Raw genomic sequence first — 25,152 nt, 5'->3', positions numbered from 1 at the left:
TGGGAGGCAACATTACTGGCCGGAACTTGAGAGGAAAATGATGTTGGAGATGGGGTAGATCGGTGGTGGGTGGAGAGGGAACCATTAATAATATCAGCTAACATGAAGGTCAGGAAGGGAAGTTGGGTGGCCAGCAGTTTAGTGGGAATCGGGTGGAAGTAACAGGAGGTGGGTCTGTCTCATGGACAGGGCTGCCCCGGGGCCTGTCCTGCTTCCTCCCCGCCGCCGGGTGGCGCTCTCTCGGGGCCTGCACTGCTTCCTCCCCGCCACCGGGTGGCGCTGGGCCCTTCAGTGCGGTGAAGATGGCGACGCAGGGAGAAGGGCTGGGACTGGGGCTGAAATACTCGCGGGCCCTAAACCTGTCGGAGGTGGAGTCCAAGCACGACCCAGAATCTGAGCCCTACCGCTCCAAGTACGCGGCCCGGGAGCTCCTGAAGGAGCTGAAGGCCGAGGTGGGCCAGTGGGCCCAGGCCGGGGACTCGGAGGATGAGCGGGCCGAGCAGAGGCTCTCGCAGGACGGGCACTGGCTGCAGAAGCTGGCGGTTGTGGAACTGCAGCTCGGGCTCAACCACACGGAGACAGAGGAGCTGTCGGCCGGGGAGGAGCACCTGGCGAAATGCGTGCGGGTCCTGGAGCCCTTCAAACTCAGTCCCGCAGCCGTGTCTATCTTCATCCAGGCAGAGGTAAGGGTCCCAGGCAACCGGCTTCACTGATCCGGCCCCCGGCACCGACCGCCATCCCTCGGCACCGACCCCCAGCACCGACTGCCGTCTCACGGGCACCGACCCCCAGCACCGACTGCCATCTCACGGGCACCTACCCCCGACACCGACCGCCATCCCTCGGCACCGACCCCCAGCACCGACTGCCGTCTCACGGGCACCGACCCCCAGCACCGACTGCCATCTCACGGGCACTGACCCCCGACACCGACCGCCATCCCTCGGCACCGACCGCTGTCTCACGGGCACCGATCCCCAGCACCGACTGCTGTCTCACGGGCACCGACCCCCAGCACCGACTGCCGTCTCACTGGCACCGACCCCCGGGCACCGACCCCCAGCACCGACTGCTGTCTCACGGGCACCGACCCCCAGCACCGACTGCTGTCTCACGGGCACCGACCCCCGACACCGACTGCTGTCTCACGGGCACCGACCCCCAGCACCGACTGCCATCTCACGGGCACCGACCCCCGACACCGACCACCATCCCTCGGCACCGACCCCCAGCACCGGCTGCCGTCTCACGGGCACCGACCCCCGACACCGACCGCCATCCCTCGGCACCGACCGCTATCTCACGGGCACCGACCCCCAGCACCGACTGCTGTCTCACGGGAACCGACCCCCAGCACCGACTGCCATCTCACGGGCACCGACCACCGACACCGACCACCATCCCTCGGCACTGACCCCCAGCACCGGCTGCCGTCTCACGGGCACCGACCCCCAGCACCGACTGCCGTCTCACGGGCACCGACCAACACCCACATCGCCGGCCCCCACTCCCCCGGCACCGAACCCCAGCACAGACCCCCGGGCACCGACTCAACACCCACATCGCCGGCACCCACTCTCAGCACGGACCGCCATCCCCCGGACACCGACCCCGCACCCTGGCACCTTCTCCTTCCCCCTCCCCGGTCAACGTCCCCACCTCGCCTGGCACCAACTCCACCTTACCCTGCCCCCCCGGGTAATGTCCCCACTTCGCCTGGCACCAACTCCCCCAACTTCGCCTCCCCCTGGGCAATGTCCCCACCCTGCCTGGCACCAACTTCCTCCAGGCAATGTCCCTACCCTGTTGGCATCGCCCTACCAGACAACGACACCCCCCTTTCCCACCACCGACACCACGCCCCCAAGCAACAATCCCACCCCCTGACACCGGATAGGCAGTCAAAGGCTACAGACAAGAAGGATGAGGAGGGATTGTTTATCATGGTCACAGTCACATAGGATGTCATTTGTGACTTGGTTAAGCGCCGTTTCAGTGTTGTGGCATGGGCGGAAACCTGATGGGAGTGATTCATACATGGAGTTGCAGGAAAGATGGGCACGGATTTGGGAGGACTGCTAATGTGGTACCTTTGTTTAAGAAGGGAGAAAGCGATAGACTGAGTAATTACAGGCCAGTCAGCCTAACCTCAGAAGTGGGAAGTTAATGGAAAAATCCTGAAGGACAGGATAAATCTACATTTAGGAAACATCATCATCATCACAGGCAGTCCCTCGAAGTGAGGATGACTTGCTTCCATGTCAAAAAGGCTTGAGTTTCAATGAAGAACCTAATATTCCAGATCCCGAACATCATGAAGGGTGGAAGATGCCGGTACTTGGATTTTTTTTTTAAACGTGTGGTGGCCGTTGCACACCAGCCACCACACGGGCTTGACAGAGCTAGGTCTTGGTTCAGTGGCAAGGATTACCCAAGACTAACTGGAGACCAGCTCTGCTGCACAGACCAAACGTGCACACATATCGCAGTGTGGGCTGGCCCGTGCTGCCCCTGGGCCCTCACCTCTTCTGGGCCCCAGATTCACGCCTCTCCTGGGCCCCGGTCACTTCCCTCTACAAACTCTTGCCGCTCCTTCGCCCCCTCCTGCTGTGCCTGCCCGCACTGCAATCAGCGACCTGACTTCGCAGCCGTCGCTCTCCTGCAACAGCATCTGCTGCTCCCTGCAGTGGCCCCGGCCTGCCGATGGTCTTGCAGGCCGGGACCACGCTGATTTCCAGGCTGGGCCACCGCGCGCTGCTCCCTCCAAAACATGGATTAGAAAACACGGATTAATCAGGGACAGTCAGCACGGATTTGTTAAGGGAAGGTCGTGTCTGAATAACTTGATTGAATTTTTCGAGGAGGTAACCAGGAGGGTCGATGAAGGCAGTGTGTATGATGTAATGTATATGAATTTTTGCAAAGTTTTTGATAAGGTCCCACATGGCAGACTGGTCATGAAAGTAAAAGCCCATGGGATCCAGGGCAAAGTGGTAAGTTGGATCCAAAACTGGCTGAGGTAGGAAGCGAAGGGTAATGATTGATGGGTGTTTTTGCGACTGGAAGGATGTTTCCTGTGGGGTTCCGCAGGGTTCAGTACTTGGTCCCTTGCTTTCTGTGGTATACATCAATATTCTAGACTTGAATATAGGGGGTATGATTGAGAAGTTTGCAGGTGATAGAAAAATCGACTGTGTGGTTGGTAATGAAGAAGAAAGCTGCAGACAGCAGAAAGATATCAATGTACTGGTCAGGTGGGCAGAACAGTGGCAAATGGAATTTAATCTGGAGAAGTGTGGTAATGCATTTGGGGAGGGTTAACAAGGAAAAGGAATACACATTAAATGGTAGGACACTGAGAAGTGTAGAGGAACAAAGGGGATCTGGGTTTGCTTGTCCACAGATCCCTGAAGGTAGCAGGCTAGGGTGGATAAGATGGTTAAGAAGGCATACGGAATGCTTGCCTTTTATTAGCCAAGGCATAGAATGTAAGAGCAGGGAGGTTATGCTTGAACTGTATAAAACACTGGTTAGGCCACAGCTGGAGTACTGCGTGCAGTTCTGGTCACTGCATTACAGGAAGGACGTGATTGCACTGGAGAGGGTACAGAGGAGATTTACGAGGAGTGGAGAATCTAAGCTATGAGGACAGATTGGATTTGTTTTCATTGGAACAGAGGAGACTGAGGGGAGACATCATTGAGGTGTATAAAATTATGAGGGGCCTAGATATAGTGGATAGAAAGGGCCTATTTCCCTTAGCAGAGGGATCAACAACCAGGAGACATAAATTTAAAGTAATTGGTAGAAGGTTTTGAGGGGAAATTTCTTCATGCAGAGAGTTGTGGGGGTCTGGAACTCACTGCCTGGAAGGGTGGTAGAGGCAGAAACTCTCACCACATTTAAAAAGTACTTGGATGTGCACTTAAAGTGTCATAACCTGCAGAGTTATGGACCTAGAGTTGGAAAATAGGATTAGGCTGGATAGCCTCTTGTTGGCCAGTGTGGACAGGATGGGCCGAAATGGCCTCCTTCCGTGCCGTAAACTTCTATGATTCTATGATAACAGGTTCACGAGCTTTGGAGAGTAAAGGGATGTTGGAGCTGGGGCAGTAGTTTGCAAGGACGGAGGAATCAAGGGTGAGTTTTTTGAGGAGAGGGATGCTGACAGAATTGAAAGGAGGAGAAGGAACCATTTACAATGTCAGCTGGCATAACCCCCCCCCACCCACCCACCCACCCAACTAACACTCAACCACTGCCATTAAATTAAAATTCAAATTTCACTAATCAATTTACAGAAGTAAGTAGCGTGTGGAATGCTTTGTTGATTTCAGAACCAGCTGGGAATCCTATGGGCAGGACTGGAAGAAATGGAAAAAGCACAGACTTATCTGGAAGATGCTGAATCACTTTACAACCAGTACACCAAGGAGGTAAAGTAGAGTTTTCATCGAACAGCAAGAGCATGGGGATAACATTAGAACATAAGAATTAGGAGCAGGAGTTGTCCATATGGTCCCTCGAGCCTGCTCCACCATTCAATAAGATCATGGCTGATCTTCGACCTCAACTCCACTTTCCCGCCCGATCCCCATATCCCTCGATTCCAAAAATCTGTCTATCTCAGTCTTAAATATACTCAATGACTCAGCATCCACAGCTCTTTGGGGTAGAGAATTCCAGAGATTCACAACCCTCTGAGAGAAGAAATTCCTTCACATCTCGGTCTTAAATGGTCGACCCTTTATCCTTAGACATTGCCCCTTAGTTCTAGACTCTCCAACCAGGGGAAACAATTTCTCAGCATCTACCCTGTCAATCCCCCTCAGAATCTGATATGTTTCAATGAGATCAACTTTCATTCATCTAAACTCCAAATTGTCGGAAAATCTACTCAATCTCTCCTCATAGGACAACCCTAATGAACCTTCGTTGCACCGCCTCTAAAGCATGTCCTTTCTCAGATAAGGAGACCAAAACTGTGCATAGTACTCCAGGTGTGGTCTCATCAAAGCCCTGTACAATTGTAGTAAGACTTCCTTACTCTTGTACTCCAACATGCCCATTTGCCTTCTTAATTGCTTGCTGTACCTGCGTACTAACTTTCTGTGTTTCCAGTACAAGGACACCTAAATCTCGCTGAACACCATTTAAAAAATATTTATTCATCCTACCAAAGTGAATAACCTCACAACTCCATCTGCCACCTTATTGCCCACTCACTTAACCTGTTCAACCTGGAGGTGGGGCGGGAAAGTTACCAGCCGGGAATAGGTTGCGCTTTAGTAAGGAATTTTCGCCATCTGGGCCCTGCGCCAGGGTGCACAGCGCGAAGGGAGGCGTTGCACAATTTTCGAGGTGCAAATTGAGAACCTTGTGAACTAAATTGCCGGGTCGTGTATGCTCCGAGAGAGGCATTGGGGGTGGGGTGGGGTGGGGGGGGCCGTAGAAATCTTAAAAAAACAACACAAAAACATTGCCCACGCCACCATAACACAAATCGCTAAAAAAAAATTAAAAGAACAAACACTCGGACTTACTTTTACAGCATGTTACCTTCCTCACCGCCACTGGACTGCTCTGGTTTCCTAGGCGATCATTGTGAGGCGCGATTACAGGCGTACAGCTTGGGTTCGAGTCAAAACTCGGATGATGTTGCAACGAGCAGCGTTGCACACCCGGCACAGCTCTTCCCAGCGGTGTTGCTAAGCGCTGTCGTAAAACCCGGCCCGAAGCTCCCGACCGGACACACGAGACCATGCTGCCTCATTTCATATTGGAAGTCCAGCCCACTGTCTCCTCCTTACAGCTTACTTTCCCACCTAGCTTTGTATCATCAGCAAACTTGGATACATTAAACTTGGTTCCTTCATCTAAGTCATTGATATAAATTGTAAATAGCTGAGGTCCAAGCACCGATCCTTGCAGCACTCCACTACAGCCTGCCAACCGGAAAATGACCCGTTTATCCCTGCTCTGTTTTCTGTCTGTTAACCAATCCTTTTGCTACTCTTTTTTTTTTTTACATACTTGTAGAATCTCTTACAATCTGTTTTTATATTTCTTGCTAGTTTACTCTCATCTATTTTCTCCCTTTGCTGGTTTCTAAAGCTCTCACAATCCTCAAGCATACTACTATTCTTTGCAACATTATAAGCCTCTTTTAACCCAATACTATCCTTAATAGTAGTACAACCAGTGACTACTGTGTGTATATTGTACAGTAGGGGTGGAGAGCATGCTGGGGAATGCATTGCCCCATGATAAACAGTTATTGTGCTGACTAAAAGCCCCGACAGCACGTTGACACACATCTAGAACACCTCTGTGTACAAGGCACACTAAAACATGGCCCTTCCAAGGTGAGATAGATCCTGCTCACATCGATCCACAGTCCCAACTGTTGAAAACAGTACATCCTGTAAGCGCATTCTGTATTGGCACTCACCTTGGGCTGGATTCTTCACCAGACTTCACTCAATGTTTATTGAAGTAATTTGAATGTTACAATAAAAGTGATTGGACACCAGCAACATCAGCAAGGGTCTGCTGAGATTGAGGCAAATCAGCCAGGGTCAACTATCCAGTGACTCCTGGTGTGCACTTGTGGGGACAAGATGGAGCGTGGTAGTGATGCCATCTATAGTTGAATAGCCAGCCACTGCCTAGACCAACACTTGAAGCAGCCCACGAAATTGAGGTCAAATTATTGACCTGTTTAGGAAATTGACTGAGCAGCAGGAGGCAGGCAGTAAGGATAATAATAGGTGCTCAAATTGGCAGGGGGTGACTCGTGGTGTCCTGCAGGGATCTGTGTTGGGGCCTCAATTACTTACTGTATTTATTAACCACTTAGATGATGGCATTAAAAAGTGATATATCCAAATTTACCGATGACACAAAGATAGGCAGCATTGTAGGCAGTGGAAGCATAAAATTACAAAGGGACATCAACAGATTAAGTGAATGGGCAAAACTGCAGCAAATGGGCTTCAATGTAAGCAAATGTGAGGTCATCCACTTTGGACCTAAAGGGGATAGAACAGGGTACTTTCTAAATGGTGAAAAGCTAAAAGCAGTGGAGGTCCAAAGAGACTTGGGGGTCCAGGTACATAGATCATTAAAATGTCATAAACACAAAATAATCAAAAAGGCGAATGGGATGCTGGCCTTTATATCTAGAGGACTCATCATCATGGGCAGTCCCTCGGAATCGAGAAAGAGTGTCTGAACAGTCCAATACGAGAGCCACAGAGGCTGTCACAGGTGGAACAGACATTCGCCAAGGCAAGGTGTGGGTGGGACTGGTTTGCTGCATGTTCCTTCCGCTGCCTGCGCTTGACCTCTTCACGCTCTCGGCGTTGAGATTCGAAGAGCTCAACGCCCTCCCGGATGCACTTTCTCCACCTAGGGCGGTCTTCAACCAGGGACTCCCAGGTGTCAGTGATGATGTTGCAGTTTACCAGGGAGGCTTTGAGGGTGTCCTTGAAACGTTTCCGCTGCCCACCTTTGGCTCGTTTGCCGTGAAGGAGCTCCACATAAAGCATTTGCTTAGCGAGTCTCGTATCTGGCATGCGAACCATGTGGCCTGCCCACCGAGTGTGGTCAGTGCTTCACTGCTGGGATGTTAGCCGGGTCGAGGATACTAATGTTGCTGCGCCTGTCCTCCCAGGGGATTTGCAGGATCTTGCGGAGACATCATTGGTGATATGTCTCTAGCGACTTTAGATGTCTTCTGTACATCATCCATGCCTCTGGTCCATACAGGAGAGCAAGTATTACTACAGCCCTGTAGACCATGAGCTTGGTGATAGATTTGAGGGCCTGGTCTTCGAACACACTTTTCCTCAGGCGGCTGAAGACTGCACTGGCGCACTGGAGGCGATGTTGAATCTCCTCATCAATGTCTGCCTTTGTTGATAAAAGGCTCCCGAGGTACGGGAAATGGTCCACGTTGTTATTCTAGAGAACTAGAATACAAGGGGGTAGAAGTTATGCTGCAGCTACACAAAATCCTGGCAAGACCACACCTGGAATACTGAGAGCAGTTCAGGGCACCACACCCTAGGAAGGATATATTGGCGGGAGTGCAGCATAGGTTTACCAGAATGATACCTGGACTTTAAGCGATAAGTTTTGAGGAGAGATTGCACAAATTAGGATTGTATTCCCCAGAATTTCGAAGGTTAAGGGGTGATCTGATCAAAGTTTTCAAGATAGTAGAGGAACAGATAGGGTAGAATCTATTTCTGCTGGTTGGAGATTCTAGGACTAGAAGGTATCGTTTTAAAAAAATAATTAGAGCCAGACCTTTCAGGAGTGAAATTGATGCTAGATCAATTGTCGATTTTAAATCAGAGATTGATAGCTTTTTTTTTTACCAAAAGTATTAAGGGATATGGGCCAAAAGAGGGTATATGGAGTTAGGTTACAGATCAGCCATGATCTTATTGAATGGTGGAACAGGCTCAAGGGGCTCAATGACCTACTCCTGTACCTATGTTCCTTTTTTTCTATTTTTGTTCCTGGGATGTGGGTGTCGCTGGCAAGGCCAGCATTTATTGACCTTGAGAAGGTGGTGGTGAGCCGCTTTCTTGAACCACTGTAATCCTTGTGGTGAAGGATCTCCCTCAGTGCTGTTAGGGAGGGAATTCCAGGATTTTGACCCAGCGACAATGAAGAAATGGCGATATATTTCCAAGTCAGGATGGTGTGTAACTTGGAGGGGAACTTGCAGGTGATGGTGCTCCCATGTGCCTGCTGCCCTTGTCCTTCTAGGTGGTAGAGGTTGCGGGTTTGGGATGTGCTGCCGAAGAAGCCTGGGCAAGTAGCTGCAGTGCATCTTGTAGATGGTACACACTGCAGCCACGATGCGCTGGTGGTGAAGGGAGTGAATGTTTAAGGTGGTGGGTGGGGTGCCAATCAAATGGGCTGCTTTGTCCTGGACGGTGTCGAGCTTCTTGAATATTGGTGCTGCACTCATCCAGGCAAGTGGAGAGTATTCCATTACACTCCTGACTTGTGCCTTGTCGACGTGGAAAGGCTTTGAGGAGTCAGGAGGTGAGACACTCACCACAGAATACCCAACCTCTGACCTGCTCTTGTTGCCACAGTATTTGTGGTTGGTCCAGTTAAGATTCTGTTCAATGGTGACCCCCAGAATGTTTATGGTGAGGGATTCGACGACGGTAATGCTGTTGAATGTGGTTAGACTCTTGCTTGTTGGAGATAGTCATTGCCTGGCACTTGAGTGGTGCGAGTGTTACTTGACACTTATCAGCCCAAGCCTGCATGTTATCCAGATCTTGCTGCATGTGGGCACGGACTGCTTCATTATCTGAGGATTTGCGAATGGCACTGAACACTGTGCAGTCATCAGCGAACATCCCCACTTCTGACCTTATGATGGAGGGAAGGGCAGTTGAAGATGGGTGGACCTCGGACGCTGCTCTGAGGAACTCGTGCAGTGCTGTCCTGACCCTGGGATGGTTGGCCTCCAACAACCAATACCATCTGCCTTTGTGCTGGGTATGACTCCAGCCAGTGGAGAGTTTTCCCCCTGCTTCCCAATGACTTCTTGATGCCACACTTGGTGAAATGCTGCCTCGATATCGAGGGCAGTCTCACTCGCCTCACTTCTAGAATTCAGCTTTTTTGTCCATTTTTGGACCAAGGCTGTATGAAGTCTCGAGCCAAGTGGTCTGAGCGGAACCCAAACTGAGCATCAGTGAGCAGGTTTTTGGTGAGTAGGTGCCGCTTGATAGCACAATCGACAACACCTTCCATTACTTTGATGACAGAGAGTAGACTAATGGGGTAGTAATTGACTGGATTGGATTTGTCCTGCTTTTGCGGACAGGACATACCTGGGCAGTTTTCCACATTGTCTGGTAGATGCCAGTATTGTAGCTGTAGTGGAACAGCTTGGCTAGAGGCGCGGCTAGTTCTGGAGCACAAGTCTTCAGTACGACAGCCGGGTTGTTGTCGGGGCCCATAGCCTTTGCTGTAACCAGTCTGCTTGGCTGTTTCTTGATATCACGTGGAGTGAATTGAATTGGCTGAAGACTGGCTTCTGTGATGGTGGGTACCTCAGGAGGAGGCCGATATGGATAATTCACACTGCACTTCTGGCAAAAGACGGTTGCAAACGCATCAGCCTTGTCTTTTGAACTCACGTGCTGGGCTCCGCCATCATTGAGGATGGTGATATTCATGGAACCTCCTCCTCCTATTGTTTAATGGTCCACCACCATTTAACACATGATGTGGCAGGACTGCAGAGCTTTGTTCCGATCCTTTGATTGTGGGATCGCTTAGCTCTGTCTATAGCATGCTGCTTCTACTTTTAGTATGCATGTAGTCCTGTGTTGCAGTTTCCCAGGTTGGCACCTCATTTTTAGGTACGCCTGAAGCTGCTCCTGGCGTGCTCTATTGGTCCCTTGGTGTAATGGTAGAGTGAGCGATATGCCGGGCCAAGAGGTTGCAGATTGTGGTGGAATACAATTCTACTGCTGCTGAAGGCCCACAGCGCCTCATGGATGCCCAGTTTTGAGCTGTTAGATCTGTTCTGAATCTATCCCATTTAGCACGGTGGTAATGCCACACAACACGATGGAGGGTGTCCTCAGTGTGAAGACCGGACTTCATCTCCACAATGACTCTGCGACAGGTAGATTGGTGAGGATGAGGTCAAGTAAGTTTTTCCCCTCATAATGGTTTTCTTATCATGAGCCGCAAGCCCAGTCTGACAGCTATGTCCTTCAGGACTTGGCCAGCTTGGTCAGTAGTGGTGCTGCCGAATCACTCTTGGTGATGGAGAGCATCCGGGAGGGCGCTGAGCACCTCGGGTCTCGTCGCCGAGAGCATGCAGAAACCAAACGCAGATGGTGGAAAGAGAGTACGGCAAACCAGACTCCCCACTCACCCTTTCCTTCAACCACTGTCTGTCCCACCTGTGACAGAGACTGTAATTTACATGTTGGACTGTACAGTCACCTGTGAACTCAGTTTTAGAGTGGAAGCAAGTCTTCCTCGATTTCAAGGGACTATCTATGGTGATGGACATTGAAATCCCTCACCCATAATACATTCTGTGCCCTTGGTACACTGTGCTTCTTCCAAGTGGTGTTCAATATGGAGGAGTACTGATTCATCAGCTGAGGGAGGGCGGTAGGTGGTAATCAGCAGGTCTCCTTGCCCATGCTTGACCCGAAGCCATGAGACTTCATGGGGTCAATATTGAGAACTTCCAGGGCCACTGCCTCCCGACTGTATACCACTGTGCTGCCACCCCTGGTGGGTCTATCTTGCCGGTGGGACAGGAGACAAGGACAGGATGGTGATGGAAGAGTCTGGGACATTGGCTGACAAGTATGATTCTGTGAGTATGACTATGTCAGGCTGTTGCTTGACTCGTCTGTGGGATAGCTCTCCCAATTTTGGTGCAAATCCCCAGATGGTAGTGAGGAGGACTTTGCAGGGTCGACTAGGCCATTTTCGTGTCCAAAGCCAAGGTCGATGCTAGGTGGTCTGTCTGGTTTTATTCTAATTATTGTTTCTCATAATGGTTCAGTATAACTGAGTGGCCTGCTAGGCTATTTCAGAGGGTAGTTAAGAGTCAACCACATTGCTGTGAGTATGGAGTCACATATAGGCCAGACAAGTAAGGATGGCAGATTTCCTTCTCTACAGGACATTAGTGAACCAGATGAGTTTTTACAACAATCCAGTAGTTCCATGGTCACCATTACTGACACTAGCTTTTTATTCCAGATTTATTTAATTAACTGAATTTAAATTCCCCAGCTGCCGTGCCGTGTTCCCGGACCATTAGTCCAGGCCTCTGGATTATTAGTCCAATAGCATAGCCACTATGCTACCATTCCTGGGTGAGGTGCCCGGCAGCTGCTGTGAAACTATAGCCCAAGAGTTGGTGCCTTCAGGAGAGGGGGCGTGGTTGGGTGAAAAAAGAAACACTCGGCAGTAATTGCAGAGGGGAGAGATGTGTAAACAAAATTCCGCAGGTGCGTAAAGCCAGTGTGTTTATTGTTTAGATCGGGACTCCACCGTTGGATACCCATGAGCACTTCCTGGCAGAAGAAGAGAGGCTGAGTGAGCAGGAGAGACATAAACGGTAGGGCGGTTCTAAACATGTGTTTGTCAGAGATTGGACATCGTGTTTGTCTGTTAACCTTTGAGACAGTCACGAGGGTTCTGAGTGCTAGCACTCAGATTATATAGAAACGTGGTGTGCCAACTCACGACAGAGTGAATGAGCCTGAAGTTCAGCCACTTATTAGTTTATCTTTTACCTTTTGTCTAACGGACCTAGTTTATTTTTTGGTAGATAAGAGACTGTCTATGGATGTTATTTATATGGACATCCAGAAGGCATTCAATAAGATTCCACACAAGAGACTTATCAAAAGATGAAAGAGCATGGAATTGAAGGCAACCTATTGTCCTGGGTAGTGAATAAGTTCGGAGGGAGGAGACAAAGTATAGGCATAATGAGTACGTACTCCATTTGGCAGGATATGACTAGTGATGTCTCCCAGGGATCTGTACTGGGGCCTCAGCTTTTTACTATATCAATGACTTGGATGAAGCAATAAAGAGCCATATTTCTAAGTTTGCTGACCACACTAAGTTAGATACCACAGTGTAGATGGGAGCAGAAAGTTGCAAAGGAGTGAGTGAGTGGGCAAAACTGGCAGATGGTATTCAATGTGGGGAAGTGTGAGCTCATCACTTTGGAGCTAAGAAATATGGCTGAGTATTTTCTAAATGGTAAGAAGCTGTGAACTGTTATGGAGCAGAGAGATTTAGGGATCACAAAGCTTGTGGTCAGGTACGAAAAATAATGATAAAGGCTAATGGAATTTATCATCACAAGGGGGCTGGGATACAAAGTGGAGTAAAGTTATGCTACAGTTGTCTAGAGCTCTGGTTGGATTGCATCTGGAATCTGCGCTTTGTTCTGGGCACCACACCTCAGGAAGGATATATTGGCCACGGAGCGGGTGCAGCGCAGATTCACCAGAATGGTACCAGGGATAAAGGGGTTAAATTATGAGAGGTTTCAGAGACTTAGAATGTATTTCGTCAAGTATAGAAGATTAAGGGGAGATCTGATCGAGGTGTTTAAGCTGATTAAATGATTTGATAGGGTAAACACAGAGATTTGGGGAACTTTCCAGTGAACAAATGATCCGTGGCACAAAAACTCTTCCTGCAAAATTACGCAACAGGGACTTGTCTCCTCCGAGGGGCCGAGGAACTTTTAAGCTTAACTTCAACATTGTTCGACACGCTCATTTGCTTTAGCTGGTAAAGATACCGCCCCGCCTGTAACTGACCGCTCACCGCCCCGCCTGTAACTGACCGCTCACCGCCCCGCCTGTAACTGACCGCTCACCGCCCCGCCTGTAACTGACCGCTCACCGCCCTGCCTGTAACTGACCGCTCACATCCTCGCCCTTTCTTTGATGACACTGTGTGTTGTTTGCTTTGGCCAGGTTTGAGAAGGTTTATACTCACACCTTGTATTACCTGGCACAAGTCTACAAACACCTGGATATGAATGAGAAGGCTGCTTGGTACTGCCACACTACCCTGCAACGCCAGCTGCAGTTTACCCATTATAACCCCGTGGAGTGGGCCATCAATGCTGCCACCTTGTCACAGTATTACATCACCAAGGTAAGCCTGCCTGTGCTCTGTCTGCGGGCAGCAGCCCTTGCTAGTGTTGTAATGTCTGGTGCCAGGATCACGGGGCAGATCCAGGCTACGTGCGGGTTTTATGTGGCGATTTAATGGCTGTGTTGAGCTCTGAGCTCCCAGCCGGCACTCCTCATGGAATTTAATCCCTTGTGGAAAATAATCTCTCTTGGTTTCTGAGAGAGGATTCCTGACACAGCATCGCAGGCCTCTTCAGTAGATAAGGGGGGTGGGGAGATTGGGAGCGGGGTTGGGGGAGACTTGGGGACGGAAGACTTGGGGTCAGGGCGATGAAATGGGGATGTGAGTGGGGGTGGGGAGGGCAGGGGTGCGAGGGAGATGGGGTGGGGGTGCTGGGGAAGGGGGGTTGCGAGTGAGATGGAACGGGGGGTGGGTGGTGCGAGGCAGATGGGGCGGTGCGAGGAAGATGGGGCGGGAGGAACGGGGGAGTGGGGAGGCGGTGCGAGGGAGATGGGGCCGGGGGGGGTGCGAGGGAGATGGAGGGGGTGCGAGGGAGATGGGATGGGAGAGACGGGGATTGCGAGGACGATGGGATAGAGAGATGATGGGGAGGCGATGCAAGGAAGTAGTGTGACAGGCAGTGCAAGGGCTGCAGAACACAGCTGCTCGGCTGGTCTGGATCTTGGTGCTGAAATGGGTGATCTCGTCGCTCAGTATCGAAGGGGAGGATGAACTCGGTGGGGAGGTGTTTAAGGAGGCGGTTGGTGTTGGGAACAAGGAGCCTGGCGTTGTCCTTACCCCTAGGGTGACCTTGGAATGGTGGGTTGGGTTTGGGTCCAAGTCAGCATGGATTTGTGAAAGGGAAATCATGCTTGACAAATCTTCTGGAATTTTTTGAGGATGTTTCCAGTAGAGTGGACAAGAGAGAACCAGTTGATCTGGTATATTTGGACTTTCAGAAGGCTTTCGACAAGGTCCCACACAAGAGATTAATGTGCAAAGTTAAAGCACATGGGATTGTGGGTAGTGTGCTGACATGGATTGAGAACTGGTTGTCAGACAGGAAGCAAAGAGTAGGAGTAAATGGGTACTTTTCAGAATGGCAGGCAGTGACTAGTGGGGTACCGCAAGGTTCTGTGCTGGGGCCCCAGCTGTTTACATTGTACATTAATGATTTAGACGAGGGGATTAAATGTAGTATCTCCAAATTTGCGGATGACACTAAAGTTGGGTGGCAGTGTGAGCTGCGAGGAGGATGCTATGAGGCTGCAGAGTGACTTGGATAGGTTAGGTGAGTGGGCAAATGCATGGCAGATGAAGTATAATGTGGATAAATGTGAGGTTATCCACTTTGGTGGTAAAAACAGAGAGACAGACTATTATCTGAATGGTGACAGATTAGGAAAAGGGGAGGTGCAACGAGACCTGGGTGTCATGGTACATCAGTCATTGAATGTTGGCATGCAGATACAGCAGGCGGTTAAGAAAGCAAATGGCATGTTATCCTTCATAGCGAGGGGATTTGAGTACTGGGGCAGGGAGGTGTTGCTACAGTTGTACAGGGCCTTGGTGAGGCCACACCTGGAGTATTGTGTATAGTTTTGGTCTCCTAACTTGAGGAAGGACATTCTTGCTATTGAGGGAGTGCAGCGAAGGTTCACCAGACTGATTCCCGGGATGGTGGGACTGACCTATCAAGAAAGACTGGATCAACTGGGCTTGTATTCACTGGAGTTCAGAAGAATGAGAGGGGACCTCATAGAAACGTTTAAAATTCTGACGGGTTTAGACAGGTTAGATGCAGGAAGAATGTTCCCAATGTTGGGGAAGTCCAGAACCAGGGGTCACAGTCTAAGGATAAGGGGTAAGCCATTTAGGACCGAGATGAGGAGAAACTTGTTCACCCAGAGAGTGGTGAACCTGTGGAATTCTCTACCACAGAAAGTAGTTGAGCCCAATTCACTAAATATATTCAAAAGGGAGTTAGATGAAGTCCTTACTACTAGGGGGATCAAGGAGTATGGCGAGAAAGCAGGAAGGGGGTACTGAAGTTGCATGTTCAGCCATGAACTCATTGAATGGCGGTGCAGGCTAGAAGGGCCGAATGGCCTACTCCTGCACCTATTTTCTATGTTTCTATGTGTGAGGAGAGTGAGGCCCGGCAGTGCCTGCTGTGTTTCATGTCCCTGAGACTGCGGAGAGTGAAGGTGAAAGCTGCCCCGTGGACAGTGGGAACAAGGTGATCGAGGCAAGAGCGCAGTTTCAGCAAATTAGCAGCATTGTTGGTGAGTGGAGGGTAGGAGGGGAGCGGGTTGGGGAATTTGACAATGAGGCTGTAGAGGTGGTGGTCTCTGTTAACATTTTCATTGCTGGTTTAAAAGCAGCTGGCAGGATGGCCCCAGTTTAACCCTTGGTCTGTGCTGGTGATCTCAGTCAGAAACTGATAGGGTGCTACAATTGCCCTCAGTTCCCCAGGGCTAGACAGACCGACTGGGCAAAGACCCTGATAGCAATCTCATCACTCTGCTGGAAGTAGTGGCAGGACAGGAATCGGCAGGATGTTGGTGCTCCTGGCTCACACTTGAAGAAAGGCTAATTTGGTCAGGACCCCAGAGGGTCAGCAATTGTCGAGCTTAGCGAGCAGGAAGAAGCAGAGCCCGGGGATTGGGGAGGGGTGGGGGGGTACAGAGCCCGGGCTGAGATGGGGGAGAGCACGGCAGGGTGGGTGGGTGGTGGGGGAGGAGAAGAGCAGAGCCCCGGGGGGGTGGGGAGCAGAGCACGGTGGGTGGGGGCAGGGAGGGAGGGAGGAGGGGGAGGAGGAGGAGGAGGAGAACGAGGAGAACAACAGAGCCCGGGGGGGTGGGGAGCAGGGCTGTACAACATGAGGAGAGAGCTGCAGGGCACTGTATAGAGCTCCGGTGGTACCCAGCAGGCTGACTGTGTTTCTCTCTCTCTCTCTCTCTCTCTCTCTCTCGAGCAGCAGCGGTATATGGAAGGTCGGCTGTGCCTTGCTGCTTCTACCGTGATCTTCAACCAGGCAGGAGGCGTGTCCTCTGAATGTCCCGTAGAGGAAAGTAAGTTTGATTATCTAGTGATGGTTTCAGTGTCTCGGCAGTAATGTGTATGAGAAACATTCAGAGTCTTTAAAGGTTGAACTGCTGAAGTGTTTTAGCAGCATGTTCCATGTTAAGTGTAGAATCATGGAATCATGTCCCGTCTGAACACTGATGAACCAGCTGTGACACACAGGGCTGGGTGTTAGACTGAGATATCTGGGCCCTGAAGCAGATTTACCAGGGAGTTCTCGCCTTCAAGGTGCTGCCTCATGCTGGAGATGGTTCTGTAGGCTCAAAACTCATCATTCTTTGTGTGTTGACAGGCTATTCAATTATGAAAGGCATTGTAGCCATGGCCAACACTGTCTTACCGCAACGTCCGCACACATGCAGTCTCTAATGCGGGTGGTGGGGAGTCACTGGTTTATGACCAGGAGTGCATACTCTGGCTGATTTTCCCACTCCCCTCAACCCCCACTCCCCCATCATCCACTTTTTTCAGTGGGCACTGAGACCAGTGGTAGTATCCCAACCCCTGCCCTAGGGTAAGACCAGTTCACTGGGCCCTGAACCCCTGCCCTAAGGTAAGACCAGCTCACTGGGCCATGAACCCCTGCCCTTGGGTAAGACCAGCTCACTGGGCCCTGAACCCCTGCCCTAAGGTAAGACCAGTTCACTGGGCCCTGAACCCCTGCCCTAAGGTAAGACCAGCTCACTGGGCCATGAACCCCTGCCCTTGGGTAAGACCAGCTCACTGGGCCCTGAACCCTTGCCCTAAGGTAAGACCAGCTCACTGGGCCCTGAACTCCTGCCCTAAGGTAAGACCAGCTCACTGGGCCATGAACCCCTGCCCTTGGGTAAGACCCGTTCACTGGGCCCTGAACCCTTGCCCTTGGGTAAGACCAGCTCACTGGGCCCTGAACCCTTGCCCTAGGGTAAGACCAGCTCACTGGGCCTGATTGGAAATGGATCGGGATCTTTTGCCATTCCTGGCTCAGGACCACACCACATGGGCCATTCAGCCACTGAGTCAGCAGGGAGCTCCCAGAGAGCTTTGAACAGAGCCACAGGGGCTGAGGTGGGGCAGTGCGTCTTGACCATTTGTTCTTTCGCCCCACGGCGATTCGGCAGCTGTTTCTGAAAGAAGCCCTATCAGTCCCATAGACCAGTGAACATTGATCCCAACTAAAAGCACAGCAGGCACACCAGTGCATGGGAGATTTCATCAGAACATCGATCGGAGCTTCGTGAAGCAGACACTCTGCAGGACAACTGTCCCCTGTCCCAGAGCAGGGCGTCTCCCGTTTCCCACTTCACTGCAAAATTGAAGTGTTTGCAGTAAGCCGAAGTCCAGTGATGTGGAACAGTGTGGAACAAAAGGACATAGACAGGCTAAGTAAGTGGGCAAAAATTTGACAGATGGAGTATAATGTTGGAAAGTGTGAGGTCATGCACTTTGACAGAAAAAAAATCAAAGAGCAAGTTATTATTTAAATGGAGAACAATTGCAAAGTGCCGCAGTACAGCGGGACCTGGGGGTCTTGTGCATGAAACACAAAAGGATAGTATGCAGGTACAATAAGTGATCAGGAAGGCCAATGGTATCTTGGCCTTTATTGCAAAGGGGATGGAGTATAAAAGCAGGGAAGTCTTACTACAGCTATATAAGGTATTGGTGAGGCCACACCTGGAATACTGTGTGCAATTTTGGTTTCCATATTTACGAAATGATATACTTGCTTTGGAGGCAGTTCAGAGAAGGTTCACTGGGTTGATTCTGGGGATGAGGGGGTTGACTTATGAGGAAAGGTTGAGTAGGTTGGGCCTCTACTCATTGAAATTCAGAAGAAGGTGATCTTATCGAAACGTATAAGATTATGAGGGGGCTTGACAAGGTGGATTCATAGAGGATGTTTTCATTGATGGGGAAGACTAGAACTAGAGGGCACGATCTTAGAATAAGGGGCCGCCCATTTAAAACTGAGATGAGGAGAAATTTCTTCTCTGAGGGTTGTAAATCTGTGGAATTCACTGCCTCAGAGAGCTGTGGAAGCTGGGACACTGAATAAATTTAAGACAGAAATAGACAGTTTCTTAAACGATAAGGGGTTATGGGGAGCGGGCGGGGAAGCGGAGCTGAGTCCATGATCAGATCAGCCATGATCTTTTGAATGGCGGAGCAGGCTCGAGGGGCCGTATGGCCTACTCCTGTTCCTATTTCTTATGTTCTTATGATGTGAGCTGCTCGCAGAGATTGCTTCTCCTTTATCTCAGATTGTTCTAAAACGTTCAGTTCCAAGAGATTATTACATTAGAATTAGGAGCAGGACTATGCCATTTGGCCCGTCGAGCCTGCTCTGCCATTCAATAAGATCATGGCTACCTCAATTCCACTTTCCTGCACTATCCCTGTATCTCTTGATTCCCTTAATATCCAAAAATCTATTGATCTCTGTCTTAAGATTGAAACTCCACAGCTCTCTGGGGTAGAGAATTCCAAAGATTCACCACCCTCTAAATGAAGAAGTTTCTCCTCATCTCAGTCCTAACTGACCAACCCATTATTCTGAGACTGTGATCCCTGGTTCTAGACTCCTCAGCCAGAGGAAACATCCTCCCTGCATCTACCCTGTCAAGCCCTGTAAGAATATTGTATGTTTCAATGAGATCACCTCTCATTCTTCTAAACTCTAGAGAATATAGGCCAAGTCTGCTCAATCTCTCCTCATAGGACAATACTCCCATCCCAGGAATCAGTCTAGTGAACCTTCGTTGCACTCCCTCAATGACAAGTATATGCTTCCTTAGGTAAGGAGACCAAAACTGTACACAATACTCCAGGTGCGGTCTTAGCAGGGCCCTATATAATTGCAGTAAGACACTTATACTCATATCCTCTTTGTAATAAAGGCCAACACATCATTTGCTTTCTTAATTGCTTGCTGTACCTACCTGCATGTTAACTTTGTGATTCTTGTATAAGGACACCCAGGTCCCTCTGAACACCTACATTTCCCAATCTCTCACAATTAAAAAAAATATTCTGCTTTTCTATTTTTCCTACCAAAGTGGATAACTTCACATTTCTCCACATTATATTGCATTTGCCATGTTCTTGTCCACTCACTGTCTATATCCCCTTGAAGTCTCTTTGCATCCTCCTCACAACTTACATTCCCATCAACAAACCCAAATCCTTGCCTCATATTTCCATTCGCTGAGTGGGGTTAACGTGAAACACTGAGCAAGACATTTATCTCCAACACAGGTGAAGAGGAGAGGGAACGCCGTGACCAGCTCCAACAGAAGAAGGCAGAAATAGCCCGGTGTTGGATAAAGTACTGCCTCAATCTGCTGCAAGACGCGCGCAAGCTGCTTGAGGTATCTGCAATGGGTTTGTTTGGTATCTGTATCTTTGTGCTAGGCCCCGTACTGAAACACATGGGATTCAGCCAGTGACTGTGCCTTGAACTTCAATAAGATGAACGATAGGGTTCGTAAGGTGTGTGTAAGAGAGGGGAAGTTCTCTAACTCTGCACGAAAGTGTGGCGGAGAATGAGGGAAAATTCAGGCAGTGAGGCCAACCGGGTCCCTGCGTTAGGGCTGGTGAGGACCTGGAGGTGTGGGAAGAAGTCCCGCCACTCCGACGAGCAAAATTGCCCCTCCACCTCCTGATGTCTCTGGGCTGCCGCACACTGGCTCCAGTAGGTGGGGCTGTGGTCCTTAATCAGGTGTTTTGTATCAGGCCAGTTCCTTTGTTCAAAGGTGCTCTCTCTTCCTGGTAAGTGGTGCCACAGACCCCAGTCGCACTCAGGTACAGCCCCTCGCCCAAGTGGCCGTTCTCACATTGGCAGATCCTGACCAAGACCAGTTAACCAAGCAAACATCTGGGGTTAAACCCCGAAGCATACCTACTGAGTGTTACCCTCCCAGGTAACAACTCACTGGCCCTGTTTGAAGACTGGGTTTGAGCTGGTTGAGAGTTCAAGCTCTGTGTGTCTGCTGGCTGTCTAACCAATGTAGAGCTGAACCCGCCCCCACCTTCAAATAACACGTACCATCTCGCAGGGCTCATCCCATAGCCATCAGGAGTGGAGCAGCGATGAGGGATGTTCCTGGTGTGTGGAGTTTAGTAGACCACCCACTGGTGTATTTGGCCACTGATTTTATCATATACCTCTGTCTTTGTTAGATGGTAAAGGTGAAAGTGTACGACATTTACACTATGTGGCAATAGCTCCAAGGGAGCATCTTATTTGTTTGCTGTAGCTGTCGTCCTTTTTTACAGGATGATATTGGTGAACTGGATTGGGATCGGCAGGAAGAGCTGAAAATCCAACTGAAAAAAGAGGAGGAGGAGAAGGAGCAGGGAAGGAAAAGTGCAGTGTTGTTTGGATCCAGCGATACGTTCGATCTGATCCAGTCAGTCGAGGAGAAAGTGAGCTGCACTTATCCTGAGGACTTTCTGAAAGCCCGTGAGGTATTCTTGGTCGGACAGAACTATGTGCAAGAGGCCAAGGAATTTTTCCAGCTCGACGACCATGTGACAGACCACATTGAGGTGGTTCAGGACCACAGCGCATTATTCAAGTCCCTGGCATTCTTTGAAGAGGACCAAGAGAGACGTTGCAAGATGCACAAACGGCGCATAGACATGCTGGACACGGTGTACACAGAGTTAAACCCGCAGTATTACCTCTTGGTCTGTAGGCAGCTTCAGTTTGAGATAGCAGACACATATTATGAAATGATGGAGCTGAAGGTCTCCATTGCCAACCGGCTGGATGAGCTGGATAGCCACAACATCAAGAAAATCAATCACCTTGCCCAATCAGCCATTGCCTACTACAACCTCTTCCTGGACTCCCTGAAGAACTCGGACAAGATGTTTCCGGAGAAGTTGGAAACTGATGTTGTGCGGCCGGCCCTGGTGGGCAAGTTTCGCATCGGTTGGTTGTACAGCAAGATGATCACTTCTGATCTGAAGACGCAACTGGAGAACATGCAGCAGTCGGTGGACTGTTACCGCTTTGTGGTGAAATACTGCGAGACCCAGCCCGAAGCTGCCAAGGCGATGGAACCCGAGCTGGAGCTCTGTGCTGAGATGGCCACCCTACTGCCGGCAAGAATGGAGAAACTAAAGGCTAAATTACTGGTGATCAACTAGTGCCAATGACTGTAATCTGCACTAGAGACCTGCTTCATTATCCCACCCCAGTGGCATTACTTCCCTGTGTAATAAACATACCTGACATGCTCAGCTTAGCTGCCTTTGTGTTTTCTGTCTCCAGATGTGAACAGAAAGAAAGACTTGTATTTATATAGTGGCTTTCACAACCTCAGGATTGACCCAAATCACTTTACAGCCAATGAAGTACTTTTGAACTGCAAGTCACTGTTGTGATGTAGGCAATTAATTTAAACACAGTAAGCTCCCACAAACAGCAATGAGATGATGACCAGATAATCTTTTTAGTGATGTCAGTTGAGGGATAAATATTGGCCAGGTCACCGAGGAGAACTCCCCTCCTCTTCTTTGAATAGTGCCATGGGATCTTTTACGTCCACCCAAGAGGGCAGACGGGGCCTCGGTTTACAAAAGCAAAATACTGCGGATTCTGAAATAAAAACAGAAAATGCTGGAAATCTCAGCAGGTCAGGCAGCATTTGTGGAGAGGAAGCAGGGTTAACATTTCGGGTTGATGACCCTTCGTCCTCCGTTTAACGTCTCATCTGAAATACTGCACCTCCGACAGTGCAGCACTCCCTCAGCACGGCACTGGCGTGTTGGCATTGATTATGTGCTCAAGTCTCGAGTGGGACTTGAACCCACGACCTGCTAACTCAGGCGTGGGTGCTACCCACTGCGCCAAGGCTGAATTTCTAGAAAACCCACCGAACGTGTTGTTTATGTACCCCCCCACCACACCACCACCACCACATAGTGTAAATGACATTAACACTCAACTCACACCTGCTCCCATTATTCTTTGAAGATTAAGTTATTCTTGCCGCCCCAGTTCAAAACTAAACACAGTTTAAAAGTATTTCTTATAAGTAGGAAGACATCAGTCCCAAGGCCATCTCCCCTGTTCATAGATCAACCCCATTTACCCACACGCCAATTCTCCTACCATCACCATCCTGGGAGTCACCATTGACCAGAAACTTAACTGCACCAGCCACATAAATACTGTGGCAACAAGAGCGGGTCAGAGACTGGGTATTCTGGGACTAACTAACTTCACCGTAAGTGTAGTGGTAACCCCGTTTTCACGGTTGAAAGGGGTTTTCACCGCACCTGCGCCAAAGTTCCACTGGCCAAGGCAAAGCCTGACCAGAGTTCAGACGGACAGATGGAATGGAGAAAATACGTGGGCTTGTGTCTTTTGCCAACTTTAGTGGAAGCACTGGAGGGAGGAGAGAGTGAATCAGACTCACCAGAGTAGTCACCAATCTTGCCCTCCCTTTAATTATAGGCATTGAGTCACAATCCCCCTCACTGTTGATTGGCCACCTTCGCACTTCCTCACTTACAACTTGCTGCTCACCCCTTCTCTCACGTGGGCCTCAGAAAATTTTAGAGTCCAGTTTCTCTCTTACTGCCCTCTGTCCATTCCCACCCATCCCAGGGCACCCACTCACTGCCAGAAAATACACCAGCTTGTATTGATAGTGCCCCTTTAACACCTGGGGGGGGGGGGGGGGGGGGGGAAGCAAAAGGGAATAGGCATCAAATCACAGAGGGAGAGTCAGAAGCACTGACCCAGAGCCCGTGGACAGGCTGGACTTTGGCCGAGAGCCCGTGGACAGGCTGGACTTTGGCCGAGAGCCCGTGGATAGGCTGGGATTTGACCGAGAGCCCGTGGACAGGGTGGGCTTTGGCCGAGAGCCCGTGGACAGGGGGGGCTTTGACCCAGAGCCCGTGGACAGGGTGGGCTTTGGCCGAGAGCCCGTGGACAGGGGGGGGCTTTGACCCAGAGCCCGTGGACAGGCTGGACTTTGGCCGAGAGCCCGTGGACAGGGGGGGCTTTTACCGAGAGCCCGTGGACAGGCTGGACTTTGGCCGAGAGCCCGTGGACAGGGTGGGCTTTGACCGAGAGCCCGTGGACAGGATGGGCTTTGGCCGAGAGCCCGTGGACAGGGGGGGCTTTGACCCAGAGCCCGTGGAGAGGCTGGGCTTTGACCGAGAGCCCGTGGACAGGCTGGGCTTTGACCGAGAGCCCGTGGACAGGCTGGGCTTTGACCGAGAGCCCGTGGACAGGCTGGGCTTTGACCGAGAGCCCGTGGACAGGCTGGGCTTTGACCCAGAGCCCGTGGACAGGGTGGGCTTTGGCCGAGAGCCCGTGGACAGGGGGGGGCTTTGACCCAGAGCCCGTGGACAGGGGGGGCTTTGACCCAGAGCCCGTGGACAGGGTGGGCTTTGGCCGAGAGCCCGTGGACAGGGGGGGGCTTTGACCCAGAGCCCGTGGACGGGCTGGGCTTTGACCGAGAGACCGTGGACAGGCTGGACTTTGACCGAGTGCCCGTGGACAGGGGGGGCTTTGACCGAGAGCCCGTGGACAGGGTGGGCTTTGACCGAGAGCCCGTGGACAGGCTGGACTTTGACCGAGAGCCGATGGACAGGGTGGGCTTTGACCGAGAGCCCCTGGACAGGGTTGGCTTTGACTGAGAGCCCCTGGACAGGCTGGGCTTTTTCCAATTTTGAGTTGGTTGAAGAGGACTAAGGATAAGCAATGCTACAAATGTGGAGGGAGGGAACAGCTGTCCTCGGCGTTGACCTCCTCATGAGCCTGGCCCAAATCGCGTGGTCTCTTCTGGATGTCAGATAAGGAGTATGGGATAATGTGTGATGACCCCCATGGTTGACAAGTTGCTGTCCAGGCCCACCCAGGTGAGACATCAGAGGGTAGCTGGTGCTTGTGGACCTGTACCCTAGCACCTTCAGGAGAGGATGGTACAACAGCAGCAGGGAGGGAAATGAGCAAAGAGGACTTTAGTTTAGTTGGTAGCACTCAGTCATACTGTGAGACAGTTTAGCTGTGGAAATTGCGGCTTATCTTGCAATACAAAATGTCAGTGTGACAATCTGCAATATCCTGTTTTAACAGGTCCTTTACCCCCACCTCCAAACAAAGGCTGTGTCACCACTTACACAAGATAAAATTGGGTGTTTGCACAATTCACCAACGATACTGGCCTGGCCTCCACCCAATGGAGCCGGCTCCTCTTGTTATCGTCCAGCGCGCAGAGAAATTAGGGCAATGACGTTTTACTCAGGTTTCTGGCAAAGTCTTTGTTCTCTATAGAGGGGAAAGGGCTGAAGGTCAGAGGACAGGTAATGGTCAGGGGGCAGGGAAGGCCAAATGGTCAGCTAGGGAGGCGGAGGTCAAAGGGAAGGGGAAGGGCTGTT

The 25,152-nt window shown here is 50.6% G+C and overlaps 2 protein-coding genes across 3 annotated transcripts; both read left to right on the top strand.

The window, feature by feature from the left end:
• The first annotated feature begins 283 nt into the window (after positions 1-283).
• Positions 284-21,999, top strand: kifbp (kinesin family binding protein). 2 transcript variants are annotated; one of them, XM_070876308.1, is made up of 7 exons: positions 284-683; positions 4,338-4,436; positions 12,057-12,136; positions 13,521-13,704; positions 16,664-16,757; positions 20,008-20,120; positions 21,028-21,999. In XM_070876308.1, the coding sequence occupies exons 1-7, from the start codon at positions 303-305 to the stop codon at positions 21,904-21,906; spliced, it is 1,830 nt and encodes a 609-aa protein (XP_070732409.1). In that variant the 5' UTR covers positions 284-302; the 3' UTR covers positions 21,907-21,999. The 2 variants fall into 2 exon arrangements, with proteins under 2 accessions (XP_070732409.1, XP_070732410.1); XM_070876309.1 differs by lacking the exons at positions 12,057-12,136; positions 13,521-13,704.
• On the top strand, positions 21,993-24,411 carry LOC139255263 (eukaryotic translation initiation factor 3 subunit A-like). Its single transcript, XM_070873894.1, has 3 exons — positions 21,993-22,032; positions 23,553-24,064; positions 24,142-24,411. Exons 1-3 carry the CDS (start codon positions 21,993-21,995, stop codon positions 24,409-24,411), a joined length of 822 nt encoding a protein of 273 aa, XP_070729995.1.
• Positions 24,412-25,152: the final 741 nt, after the last annotated feature.

The sequence above is a fragment of the Pristiophorus japonicus genome, chromosome 3 (assembly GCF_044704955.1).
Source record: "Pristiophorus japonicus isolate sPriJap1 chromosome 3, sPriJap1.hap1, whole genome shotgun sequence".
In the NCBI taxonomy this organism is placed as follows: domain Eukaryota; kingdom Metazoa; phylum Chordata; class Chondrichthyes; family Pristiophoridae; genus Pristiophorus; species Pristiophorus japonicus.
Note: the sequence above shows the minus strand (reverse complement) of the source record. Positions and strands in the feature narration are given on the sequence as shown.

Coding starts and splice junctions, on each gene's coding strand:
- kifbp (XM_070876308.1), top strand. CDS start 303: ATGGCGACGCAGGGAGAAGGGCTGGGACTGGGGCTGAAATACTCGCGG. Junction 684..4,337: donor CTATCTTCATCCAGGCAGAG/GTAAGGGTCCCA, acceptor TGTTGATTTCAG/AACCAGCTGGGAATCCTATG. Junction 20,121..21,027: donor ACGCGCGCAAGCTGCTTGAG/GTATCTGCAATG, acceptor CCTTTTTTACAG/GATGATATTGGTGAACTGGA.
- LOC139255263 (XM_070873894.1), top strand. CDS start 21,993: ATGCTCAGCTTAGCTGCCTTTGTGTTTTCTGTCTCCAGAT. Junction 22,033..23,552: donor TGTGTTTTCTGTCTCCAGAT/GTGAACAGAAAG, acceptor GCCCGTGGACAG/GCTGGACTTTGGCCGAGAGC. Junction 24,065..24,141: donor ACCCAGAGCCCGTGGACAGG/GTGGGCTTTGGC, acceptor GCTTTGACCCAG/AGCCCGTGGACAGGGTGGGC.